Genomic DNA, 20,009 nt, shown 5'->3' with positions numbered 1-20,009 from the left:
TTTTTTCCCTAACTCGACTGAGAACCCCCCCAGAATGTCACCAAGGCTCTTAAAAAAATATATATATATCTTTTTTAAGATCAGTTATATAACTTCTATCAGACCGATTGTAAGTACAAGAGCTAGACTCGGGGTAATGAAGATTTACTCTGCATTTATGTGTTCTATGCTGAACACACAACAGTTTATTACGGGGGCCAGACCCCCCACATACCAGTTAAAATGCTGACGTCTGTGTTGCATTACATACACAGACCCACTACGCAGACACACGCAGCACACTCTCAATTCTCACGCTAGTGCTGATGTTGGTTGCCATCTTTGTGGTGACGCCACATTGACTCCCTCTTATATTTTTACGCGCCCAATTTAGTCTGAGGAGGATCCAGTGCTAATGCGATTAGGACTTGGATTTAACCGAATTAGGAAAATGTGAACACTGAGATGGTTAAAATGGCCACCTCGGGCCTAGTGTTTTTGCATAGTGCCTATCATCAATCACAAACAAGTAGATGTGTTGCATGCCCCACTAAAATAAACAATGTAGCTTTCCTGAAGTTGATGATTTGCATACAGCCTACATTTAGGGCTGGCACAATGACCGTGTAACCGGCGGTTATGGATGACGACCGTCATGAGATTAAAATACTTCTTTTTTGGGGGTAGGTGGAATGAACGGCTTACTGAAGACAGGACTGCTGGACTTTGGTGCCATTGAGTTTGTTTCTGCTAAAACAGACTCTACAACTTAACGCCGTTACACATTACAGTAAGCCTGTATGCAGACTGCCTGAGACCGATCTGTGTAAACATCATTAATGATGCCCTGATATTGACGGCTGACTGTAGACGGGACGGCCGGGCTTTGGTGCCATTGAGTTTGTTTCTGCTGAAACATGGACTTTACAACGTGATGACATTACAGTTACCCCTATATGCAGGCTGCCTGAGACCGATTTGTGTAAACATCATTAATGATGCCCTGATATTGATCACGGCAAATAAATTACAGCAAAATGCTTCCATATAACCTAATCTGTTGGGTATTAATATCAAGTCAATTTGAAGCTAGTTCTAGATCATGAGAGGTCTGAGTAGAGGACTTTGAGTGAAAGCACAGTGTACTGCCACCATGACTCAACTATCACTAATGACTATGAAGACTTTTTGTCTCTATGGAAAGATGGAAAATTGAAAGATGCATTAGCCGTCAGTGAAGAGATTGGCAGCTTCAGTTCTGACTGATTTATCTCGTTCCCTTGGTTTGGTGGTTTATTCTGGGCTGTGGTGACAGCCGTCGGTTAGGGGAGGGAGCCCTGATGTCGACTGTGCGCTAATCTCACAGCTGGAGCCACCAAGTTGTCATCAGCCGCTGTCTGTGGTTGTGGAGAGAAATGAAAGTAAAGACTGTCTGGAGACCTAACCTCAACACAGAACTTTGTAAACGGGGCAATCTATCCGTTTCTCTGATTCGTCCGCCCATTTCCAGCCCCCTTTCCACTGCGTTAACCCACCCTGGCCACTTTTTTAAAAAAATTTATCGCTTGCATTTCCTTGATCTCCTGCTCTGTCTAGGCCTACGTCTTGATCTTTCTCCCACTGACTTTCTGAATGTCTCAATGTTAGCTCTTTGTCCTCTCTTCCATGTCACCTTTCTCACTCCCCCTCACTTTCTCCTGCTCTGTTTGCTGTTACTTTTCCAGAATCTCTCCCATCATCCTGCAAGTCTTGGTGTTTTTGCGAACTCACAAACCTGAGATTTCATACGTCTTTGAGTGAAGTTTGTAGCGTGTGCCATCTGACGAATCGAAGAGACAGAATTGGCTTAGAAGAAGCCAGACACTGCTGCTGTCTCCAACAGAGCACAGGCCAGACCCCTAATCTGTGCTGCCTGGATGCATAGCCGCGGGAATATGTTTGGGGTGGGGGTGCTGCTTTTTTGTTGTTGCAGACTTTGGGAGGGGGTTTCAAGAAAAATAACTTTGCCCGCCCTACAGACAGCTATACAGGTCTGCTAATACAGGAAGTAAAGGCCCAGTGCGCTACTTTTGGGAGTTCTTTCTAAACAAAAATAAAGTATTACTTTCTTATTCCGATGTTCTTTTTTCAGGGGATGCAGCACCCTCAGCACCCCTACTTCCCACTGCTATGCCTGGATCCCTCTGAGTTCAGAAGAAGACTTTAGTGCCCCCCCCCTTGCATCTCCCTCCTTCGCAGAATGATCCAGAATAAGAATCTGAAGACAGCCAGGAGATAAACTGTGTGCCTCAAATTATAGGACAAATAACAGGGGAGCAGGGGATAAGATATAACAGACTGAGATGTGTGAAGAGTTAAGACAGTGGAACTTACTTGCATTTCTCCCCATGGAGTGCTTGTGATCCCTAGTCTGCCACCAAATATCCTGCACCAGAAGCCAGGCCCCTGTACCACCACCAGTGACTTGGGCTCAGACGACTGACTCGGTCTGTCACCCACAGTGGGCTGAAAGGACCAGCTGTGCGAACGGGCCAATCTTGGTCCACCCCACTGGGAGGCTGTCTGGACTGACCAGTCAGAACCCACTTTCAGACCACTGCCCTCTGGATAGACTCATTTCCAAGTCACAGCAAGGATGCTTGTCTATGAGGAAAAAGCCAATCAGAGCTGACTTCTTTCAACAGCATGCCCCACTTTCTGTAGGCAGAGTTACTCTCTGGAGTAGTGGGGATTTAGACAACACATGGTCGTCCTCTCACTTGGACATGACCTGATTTTGTCCAGGGGTCTTGCACATTACCCTGTTAGTACCATCCCAGAGCATGGAGGGAAAAGCCTGCGCTAAGCCCGGCTCACCCAGCCGACCCCTCCATGTCCCCCCCTGATCACTTCCAGGTCTTCTTCAGGTCACTGCCTCTACTCTCTACTCAGTCACATGGTTCACAGCGGTCTTAACGGTCAATGGGATGATAAAAGCTTAGATTAAGGATGTGCAAATACCTCTCAAGTGGATTTTATTTTGCTATTCTACCATCCTCTTAACACTAGAACCGCTGGCCCTCGAGGGACCCCCCCCCCCCCCCCCCCCCCCCTTCAAATGAATGAGCAGTCATTCTGACTTACAACATTCTAACAGTGTAATTAATACATTTCATATATGCTATCGCAAAACTAATAATTTGCCTGTGTTTCTAAAGTTCTTTGGTAATATTGGAGTGTATATATATTTCAAATAACACAATAGCATTTTCATTAGTATGTTACTGTAGGCTATAAGGCACGGGTGGGTGTGGTATATGGCCTATATACTATGGCTAAGGGCTGTTCTTAGGCACGACGCATCGCGGGGTGCCTGGACAGAGCCCTTAGCCATGCTATATTGGCCATATACCACAAACCCCTGAAGTGCCTTATTGCTATTATAAAATGGTTACAAATGTAATTAGAGCAGTAAAAATAAATGTTTTGTCATACGTGTGGTAAACCACGGCTGTCAGCCTATCAGCATTCAGGGCTCGAACCACCCAGTTTATAAATATATACAGTACCAGTCAGAAGTTTGAACACACCTACTCATTCAAGGGTTTTTCTTTATTTTTACTATTTTCTACATTGTACAATAATAGTGAAGACATCAAAACTATTAAATAACACATATGGAATCATGTAGTAACCAAAAAAGTGTTAAACAAATCAAAATATATTTGAGATTCTTCAAAGTAGACACCCTTTGCCTTGATGACAGCTTTGCACAAATAAAGTGTAAAATACATTTTATTCGTGCAGTGCCATTGTTACAACAATGAAACAGAAAGCATATGTGTTGGAATGCAGTAAGAGCTTCTTGTTTATAAAAAATATAATAACAGCCACCAAGAAATGTGCTCTTTGACACGTGGTCAAATGATTACAACCTCACTTAGCCTAAACATCATTATAAGCGCCAAGTGTGTTTGATAAATACTGAAAATCAGCACAAAAGCAATAATGGCATCATCATGAATGTGTTGATTATGACAGCAGTCAAAAAAAAGTCAATTATTGTCAGTTTGTCAGCCAAGTAAAGCATCTTCACGCAATAGCATCAGTTGGAGCATGCCACATAAACACCCAAAGCTGGTGGGGGCACCTGCTCTGCAGGTCTGGAATTTTGTGATTTTAGGGGCAAGGCTATTTGGCCTTCAAGAGGTGCCCAATCTGGCACCAAGGCCATCTGCCAGGGCAACCAAGGACATCTGCCAGGGCACCAAGGCCTTTAACCAAAATAGCCAATTTAAATATATTTTAAAAACACTAGCTAATCTGTAAAGAAAAATGAAAAACCTATGTAGATAAATCATTTGCCTGTCGAAGTGTAGGTGATAAATGCATAATGGCTACGGCCTCACATGTCCACACCGAAGCTGACATGAGGGAGGCGCCAGAAAATTTAGTCAAACAGACTTTTCATTTTATACATATATGCTTAATGCCAGGCCCAGGGGTGTGGCCTGAAATGATTTGGTGGGTAGGGTTTGTAGTAGCAGCAGCAGCAGCAGCCCCCTGCATAAGTCTACTGGTCACTCTTTGTTAGGAGAGAAAGGCCAGTGCCTGTTGCGCACAAAATCACACTCCTATGAGCGGAGGCAGAAAACATTTTGAAACTATTTAACCATAAATGTAATTGTTTAAAACCTGGATGTTTTTTTTGTTGTCATTTCGTGAGGCATGTCTTACCTTGTTTCAAAGTACATTAGCCAAATTCCAAACATAGGCATGTCAAGGGAATTATTTTAGAAACACTTCCTCATGTGCCATTGATGCCAGTAGGTTATTTCTCTCACGTTCTATTGGTTTTCAAATGACTTTATTTTGTTGTCCAGCAGCCATGGTCAATCCTAGTCATATTATTAACACGTGGTAGTTGGTACATCCTTAGGTCTGCCCTCTTCCTAAATGTCTAAAGGATATTTTTGTCTCTGTCACATGAAACCGCTCGCATTTGCGGTGGGCTTTTTGAGAAGCGTGTTTTCTCGCTAATTGCATTTTGGAACATTTGCGTGTGTAGCCTACTGCCGTGTGTCCATTGCTGTGCTTATAATGTGAAGAAGTAATAGTTTATCAACATTTTAAACGAAACTTTCGGATCTGTTACATCAGACTCGTTGCTTTTAAAAGTTTGTTTGATGTACAGTGGTTATATGAATTTGGGATCTATCGTCCCGCAATGGACCCAGAGTCTGTTTGGAATCTTTATCTTTATTTTTGTCACGTAACGACAAGCTGACCAATAGAATAGATAGGCTAACTAAACTTTTGTACTATGGGGGATAGTAGATTGACGCAGGCTAGTGATTTTGCTGTTCGTTACTCATCTTGTTGGCCGAGGAAAAGTAAATGTGGACAGTCCTTCTAACATCAATGTGCACCTCGGGAATTCGATAAGAAGGATGCGTGCTGTTGCATCCCAATGTGTATGTCTTGTACTTCGGAGCTGCGATGCCTGAGAAGGACACGATCCTTCTCAGGGCATAGCCTTAGAAGACTTGAGATATCTGAGAGCGCAATGTAAGTGAGAGGTAGCTTCGGAGCACAACGATTGGCAGCCAGGAGATGAGAATTATAATTATTATATTCAGGCCAAGGGCATAACGGCCAATTTGGCCGCAAGACATGGCATTTTTTTAGGGGGGCATTACGGCCACACAAGGTTGCATCCACGGCGATGTCGGGCGACGCTGCCGGGAAATGTGAGGCCTTGCTGCTCAGTGTGCACCGTTCTGGCTTTTTTGGGGGGGCTCAGAATCAGAAGAATAATTATCAGAGATGTCATGATTCATTTCTTCCCCACCCTCTGAGCATTTTCATTTCGATTTTGTAGCACCTCGAACTGAGCATCTGCATCCATTTGTCTTAGTCTTGTTGCCATTGTAAATGACGCACGCTTTCACTGTGTACTCCGAGAATACTGATAAGGCTGCTTAGATTCAGTGGACTGATATAGGGTACATACCATTTGAGAGATTATAATTGGAATAGGTCAATACAATAGAATGGCCCGCCCTGTTCTTCATTCACAGTTAGTGATTACATAATTACATCGTTCGCTTCTCCTCGCTCTTCAACTCACCCATTCTCCCCCATCACACTTTACTTCATTTATTTAATCTGTTACGTGTGAAATTTAGTTTTGGTTCCGTTTCGAGGCAATTATCAGGGTGATTATCGACTTGGCACGGCGTCTTCAACTTCCAGGAGAAGGGGAGCAGGCTCTACTGTTGGGAGGAGGAGGGACAACGGGAAAACCATTCAAAAAAATGACATGCCATCCTAAAACAGGTTGTAACTCCAGTTCTGTTTGTGATATTAAGATTCTAACAATGACAGTGTGTTATATAGACGTATTTAGGAAAATGGAAGGGGGCATGACTTTACAAATGCCAGATTAATACATTCCAAATGACTGCTTTAGCGGTTCTAGTGTTAAGGGTCAAGCCCGGTCAAGCAATTCCTAATTGGTTGAGGTTTACCAAAGATTATAACAAATACTTTATAGTGAATTATGAGTGTTGTATTAGTTGCTAATAATATACGCACAAATCAAGTTTATTATGGAGATCAACTCCATTTCCTAACCTCAGGTTTCCAAGACTAGTATTTAGGACGTCTGTCCCAGGGATCTATTGCTGAGCGTGGAGACTGATCAGGGCCTGCACAGGCGTGCGCATAAACACTGGCTCTGTGTCCTCTCTGCACGGGACACGGCACTCATACTCAACAGTCCTCACATAGCAGGAAAATTGGCGCAAACACGCGTCTAACCATCTAAGGCTGATTTTTAATCACAGCTTGCACTGCGCGGAACTCCCCAAGACGCGTCTGGTTTCTGTCTGGGCAGAGTTGGCCGGCGCACCTCGGGATCCATTACACCGTCGCAGTCCAGCCCCTACGACTGTCCAACCACCGTCGTGTTCTAACTTGCTTTCATCTCGGTGGCGTTGACATTGGCAATTGTTGATGTAAAGATGAAGGTAACATATCGAGGGTCTGCCGTGTGGTGGAGTGGCGTCTTTGTGAAGGTACTGCCATGACAACACCACACCACCCTGTCTTTTTTTGTTGTTGTTGGCTGCTACATTGCTTGGGGTCTGGTGCACCTGCATGGTGGCTGCTGGATGCATAAACATCCCAGAACTTAGTGCATAGGGGGCCAATCACACACAGAACACACAACCAATGTATAGCTTATTCCCTTTGCGCCTTATATCTTTGGAAAGGCCACACAGCCTAATACACCGTTTAAAAAAAAAATAATGTACTTAACAGCCAGAGAGAAATTTTCCGATCTCTCTTCTGGTCTCTTTCACAGTACTCTGTGCTGATTTTAGTTTTTCATGTTTCCCTCCCTTTACCGCTCTCTCTCTCTCTCTCTCTCTCTCCTCTCTCTCTCTCTCTCTCTCTCTCTCTCTCTCTCTCTCTCTCTCTCTTATGTAAACAGTTGCTTTCTAGAATCGGGAGAGGGGTGAAAGTTCATGTGGTGCACCTGCAGCTCTGACTGGCCTCTTTGATCTACATCAGGGTGTTTTTCCTACCCGGGTCCTTAGCCCCTCCTACACTTGATCTGTTTTCTTCTGTCTTCTTCCTGGGTTTTTAAGTTGCCCCTCCTTGTCTCACTATTAATGCTTCCCCCTGTACTCTTGACATTTTTTTTTATTTCATTTAACTAGGCAAGTCAGTTTAAGAACAAATTCTTATTTACAATAACGGCCTAGGAACAGTGGGTTAACTGCCTTGTTCAGGGGCAGGACGGCAGATTTTTACCTTGTCAGCTCGGGGATTCAATCTAGCAACCTTTCATGAGTTGGTGTTGATGGCCATGTCTAGGATATGGAACTATTAGCCCTCAGGCTAGCATGAGTCAATGTTAGCGTCTACCTTTTTAGCTACAAGAAGTTTTAGCACTTACCTTGTTTTATATTTTTATTTGTGTGTGTTCACCCTCTCAATGCACCGTGGCATGTCCCCGTTGAAATTCAATGGAGGGTAGTCCAGTGGTGATGGACTACTCACTCGGAGAACAAGTCCGTGCCCCCTCCTACCTATCTCTGTGTCCAGGCAGCCGTCACTAGCAGACGGAGGCTGACCTTTTCCTCCAGCTAAATATAGAGCCAGCAAAGAATAGGAGGAAGGGAGGGAAAAGGGGGGGGAATTGATGGAGGGAACATGGTGAAAAAGAGGCGACGGAGCCCCTGGTCTCAGACCAGCAGGCGTTCAGGACAATGCACGCGATGACTATCTGTTATTTAAAGCTACTATTATAAACACATGACGTCATAGGGCCGCTAACATCAAGTAGCCGTATTGAAATCCTCGTATGAGAATGGTTCTCGTTCAGAGATCCTATGTTTCTGTTGGAAGGGAAATTCAGGTGCCTCGAATAATGGTCACACACTCTTGTGGTAGCCCTAAAAATTCACTTTTCTTGTCCCTACTCCTTCAGTTCTTTCCCTTAGAGACCCAGGGAAAATGGTTGGACAACTGTGTCTTCTTACTGACCTCATAGACTTGATGTTCGTTGGATCATTATGGCCCCGCTACATGACTCTCCCAGGTATCAGCACACCACACATGGGAAGTAACCATGATCGTGTTTATCCGTGTGTAATTCTATCATAGTTACTGTCACCCGCAGGATCAGCAGCAGGACCACTGGTAGTGAGCACAGCAGAGCAGAAGACGGGCTTGTAATGGCTGTTATGCTGTGTGTGCGCACATCCGTCTAGGGAGGAGCAGCGTTGTGAGTGTCAGTGATTTGAGTTATGAGATTTGCTGTATGTGACGGACGCTACAGTGAATGTCTGTGTCGGCTAAGGGACAGCAGAGTAGAACCGCGACCTTTCATCAGTGAAACCACAGATGACAAGTTATCTTTTCCTGTGATGCCTCCTTCTCTCTGTCCTCCCTCGCTCATTTTGTCTTTTGCCTCTTTGTCTCCCCCCCCAAACACTTTCTGAACTTTAGATACCTTTTTAATTGAATTACAGTTTTATGTTCGTTGTGTTTGTGGTGTTTGTATTTATAGAGCTAAAACTTCCTGTTGCTAAGCAATGGTGTCAGAGGGAGCGAGGGAAAGAAAGGGATGGCAGCGAGGAGGGGAAAGGCGCGCTCCATGTGAAAGCTGAATGACAAACAAGAAGAGGCCATGAGTCAGCACTGACGCACGCTCAGTGGGCATTGCTGCTATTTGTGTGTGTGAGCACTCTGCTCCCACACATGCACCCACTTTACCTTTTCTGAACGTGTGTTTGTTCAATTTGCTCACGCGCTCTCATTTTATCTGCTCCTGCCGGGCTTTACATGTGCTTTGACACCAGCTTCACCAGCATCTGCCCAAGTGGCACAGACGCTAAAGTGGCGCCATTTGATTTGGCCGCTCCTGTCGACGTTGTGGGAATTATACGCTTATGCTTTAGGAGCTGTGAAGCGTCGGATAGCCATCAGAACCATTCACTGTTTTGTTCAGTTCAGACGAGACAATTGAAATAGTTCAATGGTTTAGCCTGTTATCCCTATCCTATTACTCTGTGTGAGTCACGTGTCGAAGGCTTTTAACTGGGCCACTCGCAAAATTGAATCTTCCTTCCTTCATACAAAGAGTTTTTTAGTGACAATGGGCGTCGAAGTCCCTCTGGTACAGCAGCATTTGACCTGGAATGACGGTTTATAGTGACAATTGTGGACTTTGGCTCAACAGGTGGTTCAATGGGGCAATAGGGTACCAGTTGTCGGTATTGCTGTTTGTGTTCTTATCTCGGTGTTTACTCTAGTATTCTAGATATGATGTCCTTCTGTTTTCTATTATAACATAAATACCTCTGGTATGTATACCGTAGTGTGGTTTTATCTGTTGCGTTGTGCCCATGTGTTTCTCCGAGGGCGGTTTCTCGGCCTGCTTCCTAGAGCACATCTGGTCCTAATGAGGTGTGTGTGTGTATGTATGTATGTGTGTGTGTGTGTGTGTGTGTGTGTGTGTGTGGGGGGGGGGTTATGTCTCTGCCTGGCCTTGTGTTGAAGTGGTGTTGAGTCTTTAAGCACAACCTACATCTCTAAAACACATACTTGCGTTCTCTGTTCTCACATGTGTCTAATGCTCGTTATAGCTTTTATTTTGTCTTCATACTCAAGGCCGTTTTGATTAACGATAAACATGGAACTGATACGAAAGCACCAGGCCTGTACAGCTTTGATTTCAAACTCAAACAAATTTACCCGCCCCCCAAAAAACAACATTTTTTGGGGTTTTTGAACACTGATCCCAGTACAGCTCTGTAAGACTCTTTCTTTTTTTTAATCCAAAGTGACTTGGTCAATAATCTACATGTGACCCACGACCCACAAACCCTTTGACGACTCTCCACTACCAGCCTTTCCCTGTGGCCTCTGTTCTTCGCTCCACCATCCCCAGCATTAGAACACTACACCTCCATCTAACCCCCTTTCTCCTCCTCCCCCCCCCCAGGGTTTGCCTTCCCCGACTGGGCCTACAAGCCCGAGTCGAGCCCCGGCTCGCGACAGATCCAGCTCTGGTGCTTCATCCTGGAGCTGCTGCGGAAGGAGGAGTACCATGAAGTCATCGCTTGGCAGGGCGACTACGGAGAGTTTGTCATCAAGGACCCCGAAGAGGTGGCCCGACTGTGGGGCGCCCGCAAGTGCAAACCGCAGATGAACTACGACAAGCTGAGCAGAGCGCTTAGGTAAGAAAGGGGAGCAACTATCGACTCGACTTAGGGATTCTGGGTATTGTAGGATGAAGAAATGAAGTGAACGGGGTCTCTCTTGCAAAAGAGATTTAATCTAAGTGTAACAAACCTGTGTAAATACAGACCTGAAGTGGGGGAACCTGTAGTCATAGTGAGTTACAGTGTGTTTAACCTTTTGCTCCAGCCTAGCTCTAATGCACCGGACTCAACTAATCGCTGTTATTAGAAGACTGTTTTTAGCTGATTTAAGACGGGCCAGACCAATGAGGGCTCTGGAGTGCCCCCACCATTTGTTTTTCAAAGAGAAAGGGAGGAGAACAGAGGAGAAAGTGGGAGCGTGGTTCATCACGACTTGTTGATCTCGGATGTACGTCAAGGTCCCTCGCTTTAACGTGGCCGCTCATTTAGACAACTTTGTCTTTAGAAACACACGCTGCAGAGCACACGTGGGAAGCTGAGAGCTTTTATTTAGTCCGCAGTCTGTTCTCACTCTCTTTCTTTCGCTCACTCACTCAATCTCACACACACACACACATCACACGCATATCTCTGGCTGTCACACACTTAGCAGCCAGAGCTGGCCACACACTGGCTTGTCAGCGTCACCTTCATGTCGTAGGTTGGTGTGGGTCAGATAGTGCTCATCCTACCAATGACTCGTCACAGCTGCTTTCTCTGCCAGTCCTCCTCCATCCCATCTGCGCCTTGGCGGTTTGTTTCTATGGTGTACCAGTCTCCTCGACCGGTCTGACCTAACGTCTATGGTACTTTCTTCTGTCATAAAACTCTTCGATGAAAGAAGCTTTTAAGTTCTGAAGGAATTGAAATATGGCAATGTTCTTCCCTCATTACGGTTTAGGATTGGATTAGGGGCTGCTTGGGCTACGGAGTGTGTGTGTGTGTTAGTGTTTAGAATGTACTTTAAAGCTGTGTCATAGAGGCAGTAGTAACGTTAGCTCTTTGTTTGAAGTGAGTTCAATTGTTCTTCAAAGCACCGTAGAGCAAGCTTGAGCCCTTGTGTGTGTCTGCATGTTTCTCCCATCTCTCTCTCTCTCTCTGTGTGTGCGCTTGCGTGTGTCAACTCCAGTAAAGTCATTCACCGTGTGTGTGTGTGTGTGTGTGTGTGTGTGTGTGTGTGTGTGTTCCTGGCCTTTCCCCCACGTGTTCGAGTGCTCTCTCTGCGCCTGTGAACATTACGTTCCAGTCCAAACCTGTCTCCACTTCACATCTATATCAAAGTAAGCACTAGGCAGCCTCCTCCTATCACTGCCATTTAGCGTGTGTAGGTGGGAGCCCTCTACTCATAGTGGTGGCCGCTGCAATCGGAAGAGGCCCTTCATCCATTGAGTCCTCACTGTGCCAGCGTGAGAGGTTCAGCAGTGAACGAGCTAGAGCTAGCTACCTTTTGGTTCGGTGGCCACAATGGCTGAGGACTTCCTTCCACTCCTAGTGCAACAGAAGTCCTTAGACTGAGTCCCTGTGTGTTCATTTGGCCATTGTTTTGTAAAGGTTCGTCTCATTGAGGTGAACCATATCCTGCAAGAGAGACCTACTATTCTCCAGTGTGTGTGTGTGTGTGTGCTCATTACGTTTGGTATTGTCATGGTTACTGCACATAATGATACCCTTTAGATCAGGGCTCTCCAACCCTGTTGCTGGAGAGCTACCGTCCTGTAGGTTTTCACTCCAACCCTGTTGCTGGAGAGCTACCGTCCTGTAGGTTTTCACTCCAACCCTGTTGCTGGAGAGCTACCGTCCTGTAGGTTTTCACTCCAACCCTGTTGCTGGAGAGCTACCGTCCTGTAGGTTTTCACTCCAACCCTGTTGCTGGAGAGCTACCGTCCTGTAGGTTTTCACTCCAACCCTGTTGCTGGAGAGCTACCGTCCTGTAGGTTTTCACTCCAACCCTGTTGCTGGAGAGCTACCGTCCTGTAGGTTTTCACTCCAACCCTGTTGCTGGAGAGCTACCGTCCTGTAGGTTTTCACTCCAACCCTGTTGCTGGAGAGCTACCGTCCTGTAGGTTTTCACTCCAACCCTGTTGCTGGAGAGCTACCGTCCTGTAGGTTTTCACTCCAACCCTGTTGCTGGAGAGCTACCGTCCTGTAGGTTTTCACTCCAACCCTGTTGCTGGAGAGCTACCGTCCTGTAGGTTTTCACTCCAACCCTGTTGCTGGAGAGCTACCGTCCTGTAGGTTTTCACTCCAACCCTGTTGCTGGAGAGCTACCGTCCTGTAGGTTTTCACTCCAACCCTGTTGCTGGAGAGCTACCGTCCTGTAGGTTTTCACTCCAACCCTGTTGCTGGAGAGCTACCGTCCTGTAGGTTTTCACTCCAACCCTAATCTAGCCCACCTGATTCCAGTTGTGTGGTTGATAAGCTGAACCAGGTTAGTTATAACTGTGGTTGGAGGAGGGTAGCTCTCTAGGAACAGGGTTGGAAACACCGGCCTTAGATAAATAGCAACACAATTACATAGTAATAGATACTGCATGTCTTTTTTGGGGGGGGGGGGTTCTGTGTATCACACTCAGTAGGACCACATAATGTGTTGTCATTGTGTGCCACTGAATGTATTTAGTCCTTATTTAACCGTGTAAACCTTGACCCCCACAGATATTACTACAACAAGAGAATCCTCCACAAGACCAAAGGGAAGCGGTTCACCTACAAGTTCAACTTCAACAAGCTGGTGCTGGTCAACTACCCCTTCATCGACATGGGCTCTGGTCAGTACTCTGTCTCTAGTCTGGTTGGAAATCCACCTGGAGACCATCACTGGCACAGTTTTAAGGATACTATAGATGAGTACGTTGTAAGTGTCCCATCATTTTGGAAGTCTTAAAGCATTTCCATAAAGTCCTCATACGCGTTTACTGACGTCTGATCGTTGGGAGATTTGATTTATGTATCTGTTCAATTCTAAATGTATTAAAGACTAGCTACGCCAGTACAGATCCCTAATGTGCCTGAGAACCTACCACATACTAGCGCCATTTTGTTGTGGAAACGGCTACAATGACTGACAGGTAATGACGTGCACTAAATGCTTAAAATACTCATCCATCTCCATCAGGTTTATGTAGTGGGGCGATGTTTGCATATCGCATATTTGTTTATATGCTTCATACCAAGTGTTTCCTCTTTTTTGTGTTTTTTTCAAGCCCTGGGGCAGTAATCACAGCCACATAGTGTAAATAGGGCACACTTGAAGCCTGATACCATGTGACATAGCTGTTGCATGGAGTTTTTATTATACTCCATATGCGAAGTGGTCTGGGTTTTGACATGTTTTGATATAGTGGTCACACACACCCATGCCTCTCCGACCTTAACTCACTCAGCGGTTTTAGGAAAATGGAGCTACCCGACTCGTATTTGTGATGGCAAAAAGAACGACTTTCCAATATTTCATTTTGGCACGGGCGAGGATGCCAAGAATTTGTTGTGCTCCACAATTTGGTATCGCAGGGCAGAAAAGGGTAATGTAACACGTGGCCAGTGTGAGCAGTGGGTTTTCTCTCTCTGTCTCTCTGTGATTCTGTGCACAGTAACTTTTACTGTCACTCACCTGCTTTTTCTGACTTTGTTTCACTTTGGCTCTGATTCTCCTTCTGTCACCTATTGCCTCACACTAACTGCTCGCTCTCTGTGTCTCGCACTCTCTCTCTGTTTCATTCCTACCCTCTCTAACTCACTTGTCCTGTTCTCTCTCTCCAGGTAGGGGAGTCCCCCAGAGCGCCCCTCCCGTGCCGACCGGGGGCAGCCACTTCCGCTTCCCCCCCTCCACCCCGTCCGAGGTGCTCTCCCCCAATGAGGACCTGCGCAGCCCGGGCGTGTTCAGCAGCGTGGCCCGCCGTATGGGCCGCGGCTCTGTCTCCGACTGCAGCGACGGCACCTCCACCAATTCTGAGCTGGAGGAAGGCGTGGGGGGTGAAGATCGTGGCGGCGTGGGCCCTGAACGGGCGTTCCGCGGCCTCCTCCACCCCCGCCTCTCCCATGACTCGCTGTTTCGTGCCTACGGGGGACCCGGCGGGCTAGGCCGTCCCCCGCCCGGCCACAGGGTCCACGGTGACCCCATGTCTCCATTCCCTGTGTCCCCCCTGCCGGGCCCTGGGGGCCTCCTGGGGTCCACCCTGTCCCCGACCCTGTCCATGACCCCTGGCTCCCACCTGCCCTACACCCCGTCCCCCTCCCTCAGCCCCATGCTGGGCTCCCACTTCTCCTTCAACCCGGACGACATGAAGCGTTACCTGCAGGCCCACCACCAGAGCGTCTACAACTACCACCTCAGCCCCAGAGCCTTCTTCCACTACCCCAACATCGTGGTCCCCCAGCCCCACAGGCCCTCTGCCGCCCCTGACAAGCCCATAACAGCCCACCACCATGCCCCGCCCATGCCCCACTCCCATTCGCTGCACCACCATCAAGGGGAGGAGCACCACCCCTCGCCCTTCAAGTTCAAGCTGCAGCCGCCTCCGCTGGGGCGTAAACAGAGGGACTGCTCCGCGTCCTCTACCGGTGGGTCCTCCTCCAGCCTAGGCTCCTCCTACGCTGCTTTAGGGCTGCTCTCTAACTCCTCCTCCTCAGTGGGCCCTCCCAAAATCAAGGTGAGCCAATCACTAACCAGAATCAAGGTGAGCCTGACTAACCCCCAGTTTAATGTAAAAAGAGATGTGCTCATCAATGACTCCTCTGTTGTCTCTTGTCTAGGTGGAGCCCGTCTCCGACATCGAGTCCGATGAGGAGGTGGAGGTGACCGACATCAGCGAGGAGGACGAGCTGCTCGACGACTACGAGGGCGACGTCTTCACCCCCCCTCATCCCACCAATGGAACCGCCCCTACTGCCATTACCAACCTGGGCGCCATCGCCGCTGACGACCTGGATGAGGACGTGTTCAAGACCCCCGCCGCCCCTCCCATGGGCCCTCTGACTCCCTCCCTGCTGGGCCTGAAGAGCGAGCCAGGCCAGGGACCTCCCATCAGCCCCGGCGGCACCCTCTGTATCCCCCTCAAGCTGCGCTTCAAACGCCGCTGGAGCGAGGACCAGAAGATGGAGGCCGATGGCGAGCGCGAGGAGGCCGAGGATAAGAAAGTGCGGGCGGAGAAGGAGGTGGTGGAGGAGCCGGCAAGGAGGGAGTCAGAGAATGGGGAGGGGCCAAGGAGAAGCCCGTCCATGAGTCTGGGTGCTCCTCCGGCCCAGCGCAGGGCCAGCTCCGAGCTGCAGAGAGCCACAGCCCAGCTGTCTCTGGAGAACCATGGAGCCTGTTGAGGCAGGGATACACACACACACACACACAGAGAGACGATCTCATGCCCGTACCTACATACACACACTCATATAACCAAGCTTACGCATATACACAAGTGCCTGTGCGGAAGGCTTTTTTTTACTCTCATTTTGAACTGATTTAATACTGAACATTAACACACAGCTCAACATGCTGTGACTGAGACACTAAGGATGGCCATTAGATATCCCCTCTAAACAGAAGACCCTTCAGGGCCTAGATCCAGGATCCATCCCTTAGACCTGAACGCTGCCTTAAGGTGCCTCCATCTCCCCTCAGCATCTCCTCCCAGTAACGCCCTTAGCTCCTTAGCCTTTTATGTTGCATCAAAACAGATGGGAGAGAGTCCCTTCAGACCCGCTCTCCCAGACGGACCTTAATGTCGCTGACACTGGGGGGGTGACATCATGACAATGCCTTCTATCTTCAACAGACTTGAAAAGAGATTACAGAAGTGCTTGTCTTGACGGGGACCTCGTACCAACTCTTGTCAACTGTTCCATCACCTTTTATGACTGGGAAGGGATCTCAGGATTCAAAACAGAGACCCCCTTGTCCGCATATGTCTAATCATAACCTCTTCGACAGGGACTGACTTAAGACTGAATTTCTGTCTGAGTGAGCCCTCCTTTTCACCAGACGCTCTTTGATAATCGTCTCTCCCCAGACTTGAGCGTAGGGACAAAAACCATAATGGTGTGCAGATCTATAAAGGACGTGGATGGACTGACTGGAGCCCCCCCCCCCCGTCTCTTATGGCCTTCCTGTCACTCAAGTGTTGATTGACACCTACCATGGCAACAATGCCGTACCCAACCCAACCAGGCCTTAATGGACAGCTTTTGGGGACCCTACAAGACTTTTGCACAATCTTATAAGGAGAGAGGATCGAGGAAATAGGTAGTTAGTCCGCGCTTGGAATGGTGTTGAAATATTATCTTAGAGGTCTCGTCCTTTCCCCTCATTTAAGCCGCTCCTGTTTGTCCCATAGAGAGTGCCTCAAAAGAAAAAAAGGACCGCATTTGGGGAGATGCGGTGGGGCATTTGCAGTGAACGGAGGGTTAGAAGTACCTCTGTATATACAATGTTCTTGAACTGAGACTGAAATTAATAGATTCTCCCCTCCCTCCCCAAGAAAGTACACCATGAATGCGAGTACCGAGCTGATATCAGGCAACTTCACAAAGCCTTTTTTAGTGACATTTTAACTTTTGCCCGTTTTAATGAACAAACCGGACAAATTGAGATTGTGCCTTTTTTAAACTGACAGGTGACTTAAAAGGAATTACCCCTGCCAAATAATGTGCTCACACTCTCCCACACACAATGTTGTTCCCTGACATTCACACTCATGTAAACAAGTTTGTCATTGTTAACTCACATGGTACCTCCCCACAAACACACACACACACACACACACACACACACACACACACACACTCTGTAGAAGCCTCAAGAGCATACCGTACTGAAATTAGTTGGTGTGGCGTGGGAACAGACTGCATACACGAATTGCCACTTTGCCTTATTTTTTTTATACCATTTAAGAAACAGATGCTGAATAACGAAAACCAATACTACACATATTTTATTTGAATATATTAAATACAAATGTTATATTTCAAAAAAAGTATAATTTGACATGAATCAGGAATTGTAATGGTAACTATATGTTGGGCATATATGAGGGAGCCCTCTTCTCTCCTTGCCCCTCTTGACTGTGGAACTGCATTGAAAAGGGTCCTTGTGCAAGAGGAATCGGAACAAGGTTCTATTTGTAATGTAAAAACAAGTATTCTGTTTGGGGGTTGAAGGGTGGTGGGTGTAAAGGGACAGTAAATTAACAAATAATGGAGAAATGTTAGATCTTGGACCCTGAACCTTAGCTTTACGACCAGGCTCACCCCTTCTCGACACCCCAAATGCTCCTGGGAACACAGGGACTAGGAGCCTTTTGATGTCTACTGAACCCGCCTTTTGTCTTGGACCATGAAGTATACTAGGAGAATGCATCAGCAACACTCCACCACCTACCTGTGTGTACATATGTGAGGTAGACCTGGTCTGCTGAGAGGGGTGTAATGCGTAAATGCGGCTAACCTAGAGTAAAAGGAAGGTGACATCACTAGCGACATGATTTCTCACCCCTGTACTAGTCCCTCTGGCTTTGTAGATGCTTAACCAGAGAAACCACCATCGCCCACGCGGGATATGACATCACAAAACCTCGGAGAGGGACTTCCCGTAATCTGAGAAGACGCTTTGCAGGTGTCATCTACTGCGTTTAGGCCCCTCCAGCTGGGTAACACAACAAGATCCAGGCCAAAATAAGACTTGCCCAGAGTTTGTTCATAGCGCTAGTGTGGCGTGAGTGGGTGTCTAAGCAGCTGTTGGTGTTGCCTTAAGGCGTCCGCATGCTTCCCAGCAGAAACCGTTCAGAAGAGTTTGTGGATACATTATGACAACATTTTGTTACGTTTTGGACTTCGGTAAGGTTTTTTCAGCTGTTTGGGCACATAACATTTTTTCTCGAAGCAAACCGACATCAGTAGCTGAAGTCTATGCCCCTTCTTCGGTGATTGGTCAACAGTAGGGATTCTTCAATAAAGTCTTAGTTGTCATTCAAGGAGAGACAACTCATTTTCATGCACATTTTTTTTTGTTTAGAAATACTGCACCCACTTAGTTAGGTTTAAAATTGCGCGACTAAGATTTTCTCTGCAAAAACGTCAATTAATTACATATTTCTTGAATTATTCTGACTATTTTGAGGAAGTGTATACTGGCTACGGCGTCTCAAAATGGACAAACCGTACTATTGCCGCTTTTTTTCTTGTTTTTCAAGCGAATGTCTTTAAGGGAGTACGCGAACACAAGTCATTCGGTTCGGCACCAGTCAAACAGAAGCATGCTGATGCCTTTAGCCACCCAGATAGTCTTTTGTCCCGCCTTGCACTGTAACTGACAGCTGCCTTAATTGTTGCTTAGAAATAAAAATTAAATCACCATTCATTTTTTTTTCCTACTATGTTGATACTTTTCCCTCAATATCATCATTGCTGTTTATTTTTCAAAATGTATTATTACTGTCATTATTATTATTATTATTATTATTATTAACATGATTTACTATTTGATTATTTTGTACTCCTCTGGGCCTACCTCTTTTCCATGGCTATTTGAATCTCATGAGTTTATTAGTGTGTTATTTTTCAGTATGTATTTTCCAGACAATGACAACTCCTCCATCTTACTATTATCTGAACTAAAATAGTAGTTATAACTTCAACTAAGCTGGTTGTATTTGTAATTGTGGACACATGGAAAAGAGGGGCTCACATAATCCTATCACATTACCTTCGTTTTGAAATATTTTTGGGTCTTGTGTATATATATATTATTTTTCACTTTTGGGAGGACTCTGTGAGGAAAAAGATAATGTATTATTTGAAAGGTGACCATCTCTCTCCCTCTATCCTCCCTCTCTCTCTTCTTTCACTCTTCTCAGCGGTTATTTAACACTCAAACTGAGAGATGAGACTCCATGCCTTGAGGAAGCGTACCTTCTGTTTCTCTTGTATTTTTCACCCCTTATTTGTAATTAAATTGTAATCAGGGTTCATTAAAACAGGTAAAAATTGACAAGTGTCTGTGTTTTTTTAAAAGAGGACTTACACATGAGTTTATTACATTAGTTAGTCACTTCAGGGCAATGCCTTTCTACCTCATCCTCCTTAGCTGTACTGTTTGAGCAAGTTTCATGTCGCCTTGACATGTTTTCTGCTGTGAATGTGTTTGTCATAGATATAGACTGAACAAAAATATAAACGCAACATGTAAAGTGTTGGTCCCATTTTTCATGAGCTGAAATAAAAGATGCCAGAAATTGTCCATATGCACAAAAAGCTTATTTCTCTCAAATGTTGTGCACTAATTAATTTAAATCCCTGTTAGTGAGCATTTCTCCTTTGCCAAGATATGCCACACCTGTTAGGTGTCTG

At 46.3% G+C, this 20,009-nt stretch overlaps 1 protein-coding gene across 1 annotated transcript; it reads left to right on the top strand.

Annotated features, from left to right (window-relative positions):
• The first annotated feature begins 10,056 nt into the window (after nucleotides 1–10,056).
• LOC106588416 (ETS domain-containing transcription factor ERF) lies at nucleotides 10,057–19,653 on the top strand. Its single transcript, XM_082970010.1, has 4 exons — nucleotides 10,057–10,712; nucleotides 13,332–13,444; nucleotides 14,436–15,325; nucleotides 15,429–19,653. The coding sequence occupies exons 1-4, from the start codon at nucleotides 10,681–10,683 to the stop codon at nucleotides 15,987–15,989; spliced, it is 1,596 nt and encodes a 531-aa protein (XP_082826136.1). The 5' UTR covers nucleotides 10,057–10,680; the 3' UTR covers nucleotides 15,990–19,653.
• Nucleotides 19,654–20,009: the final 356 nt, after the last annotated feature.

This window comes from Salmo salar, chromosome 27, assembly GCF_965601325.2.
Source record: "Salmo salar chromosome 27, fSalSal1, whole genome shotgun sequence".
In the NCBI taxonomy this organism is placed as follows: Eukaryota; Metazoa; Chordata; class Actinopteri; order Salmoniformes; family Salmonidae; genus Salmo; species Salmo salar.
Note: the sequence above shows the minus strand (reverse complement) of the source record. Positions and strands in the feature narration are given on the sequence as shown.

Coding starts and splice junctions, on each gene's coding strand:
- LOC106588416 (XM_082970010.1), top strand. CDS start 10,681: ATGAACTACGACAAGCTGAGCAGAGCGCTTAG. Junction 10,713..13,331: donor AAGCTGAGCAGAGCGCTTAG/GTAAGAAAGGGG, acceptor TGACCCCCACAG/ATATTACTACAACAAGAGAA. Junction 13,445..14,435: donor CTTCATCGACATGGGCTCTG/GTCAGTACTCTG, acceptor CTCTCTCTCCAG/GTAGGGGAGTCCCCCAGAGC.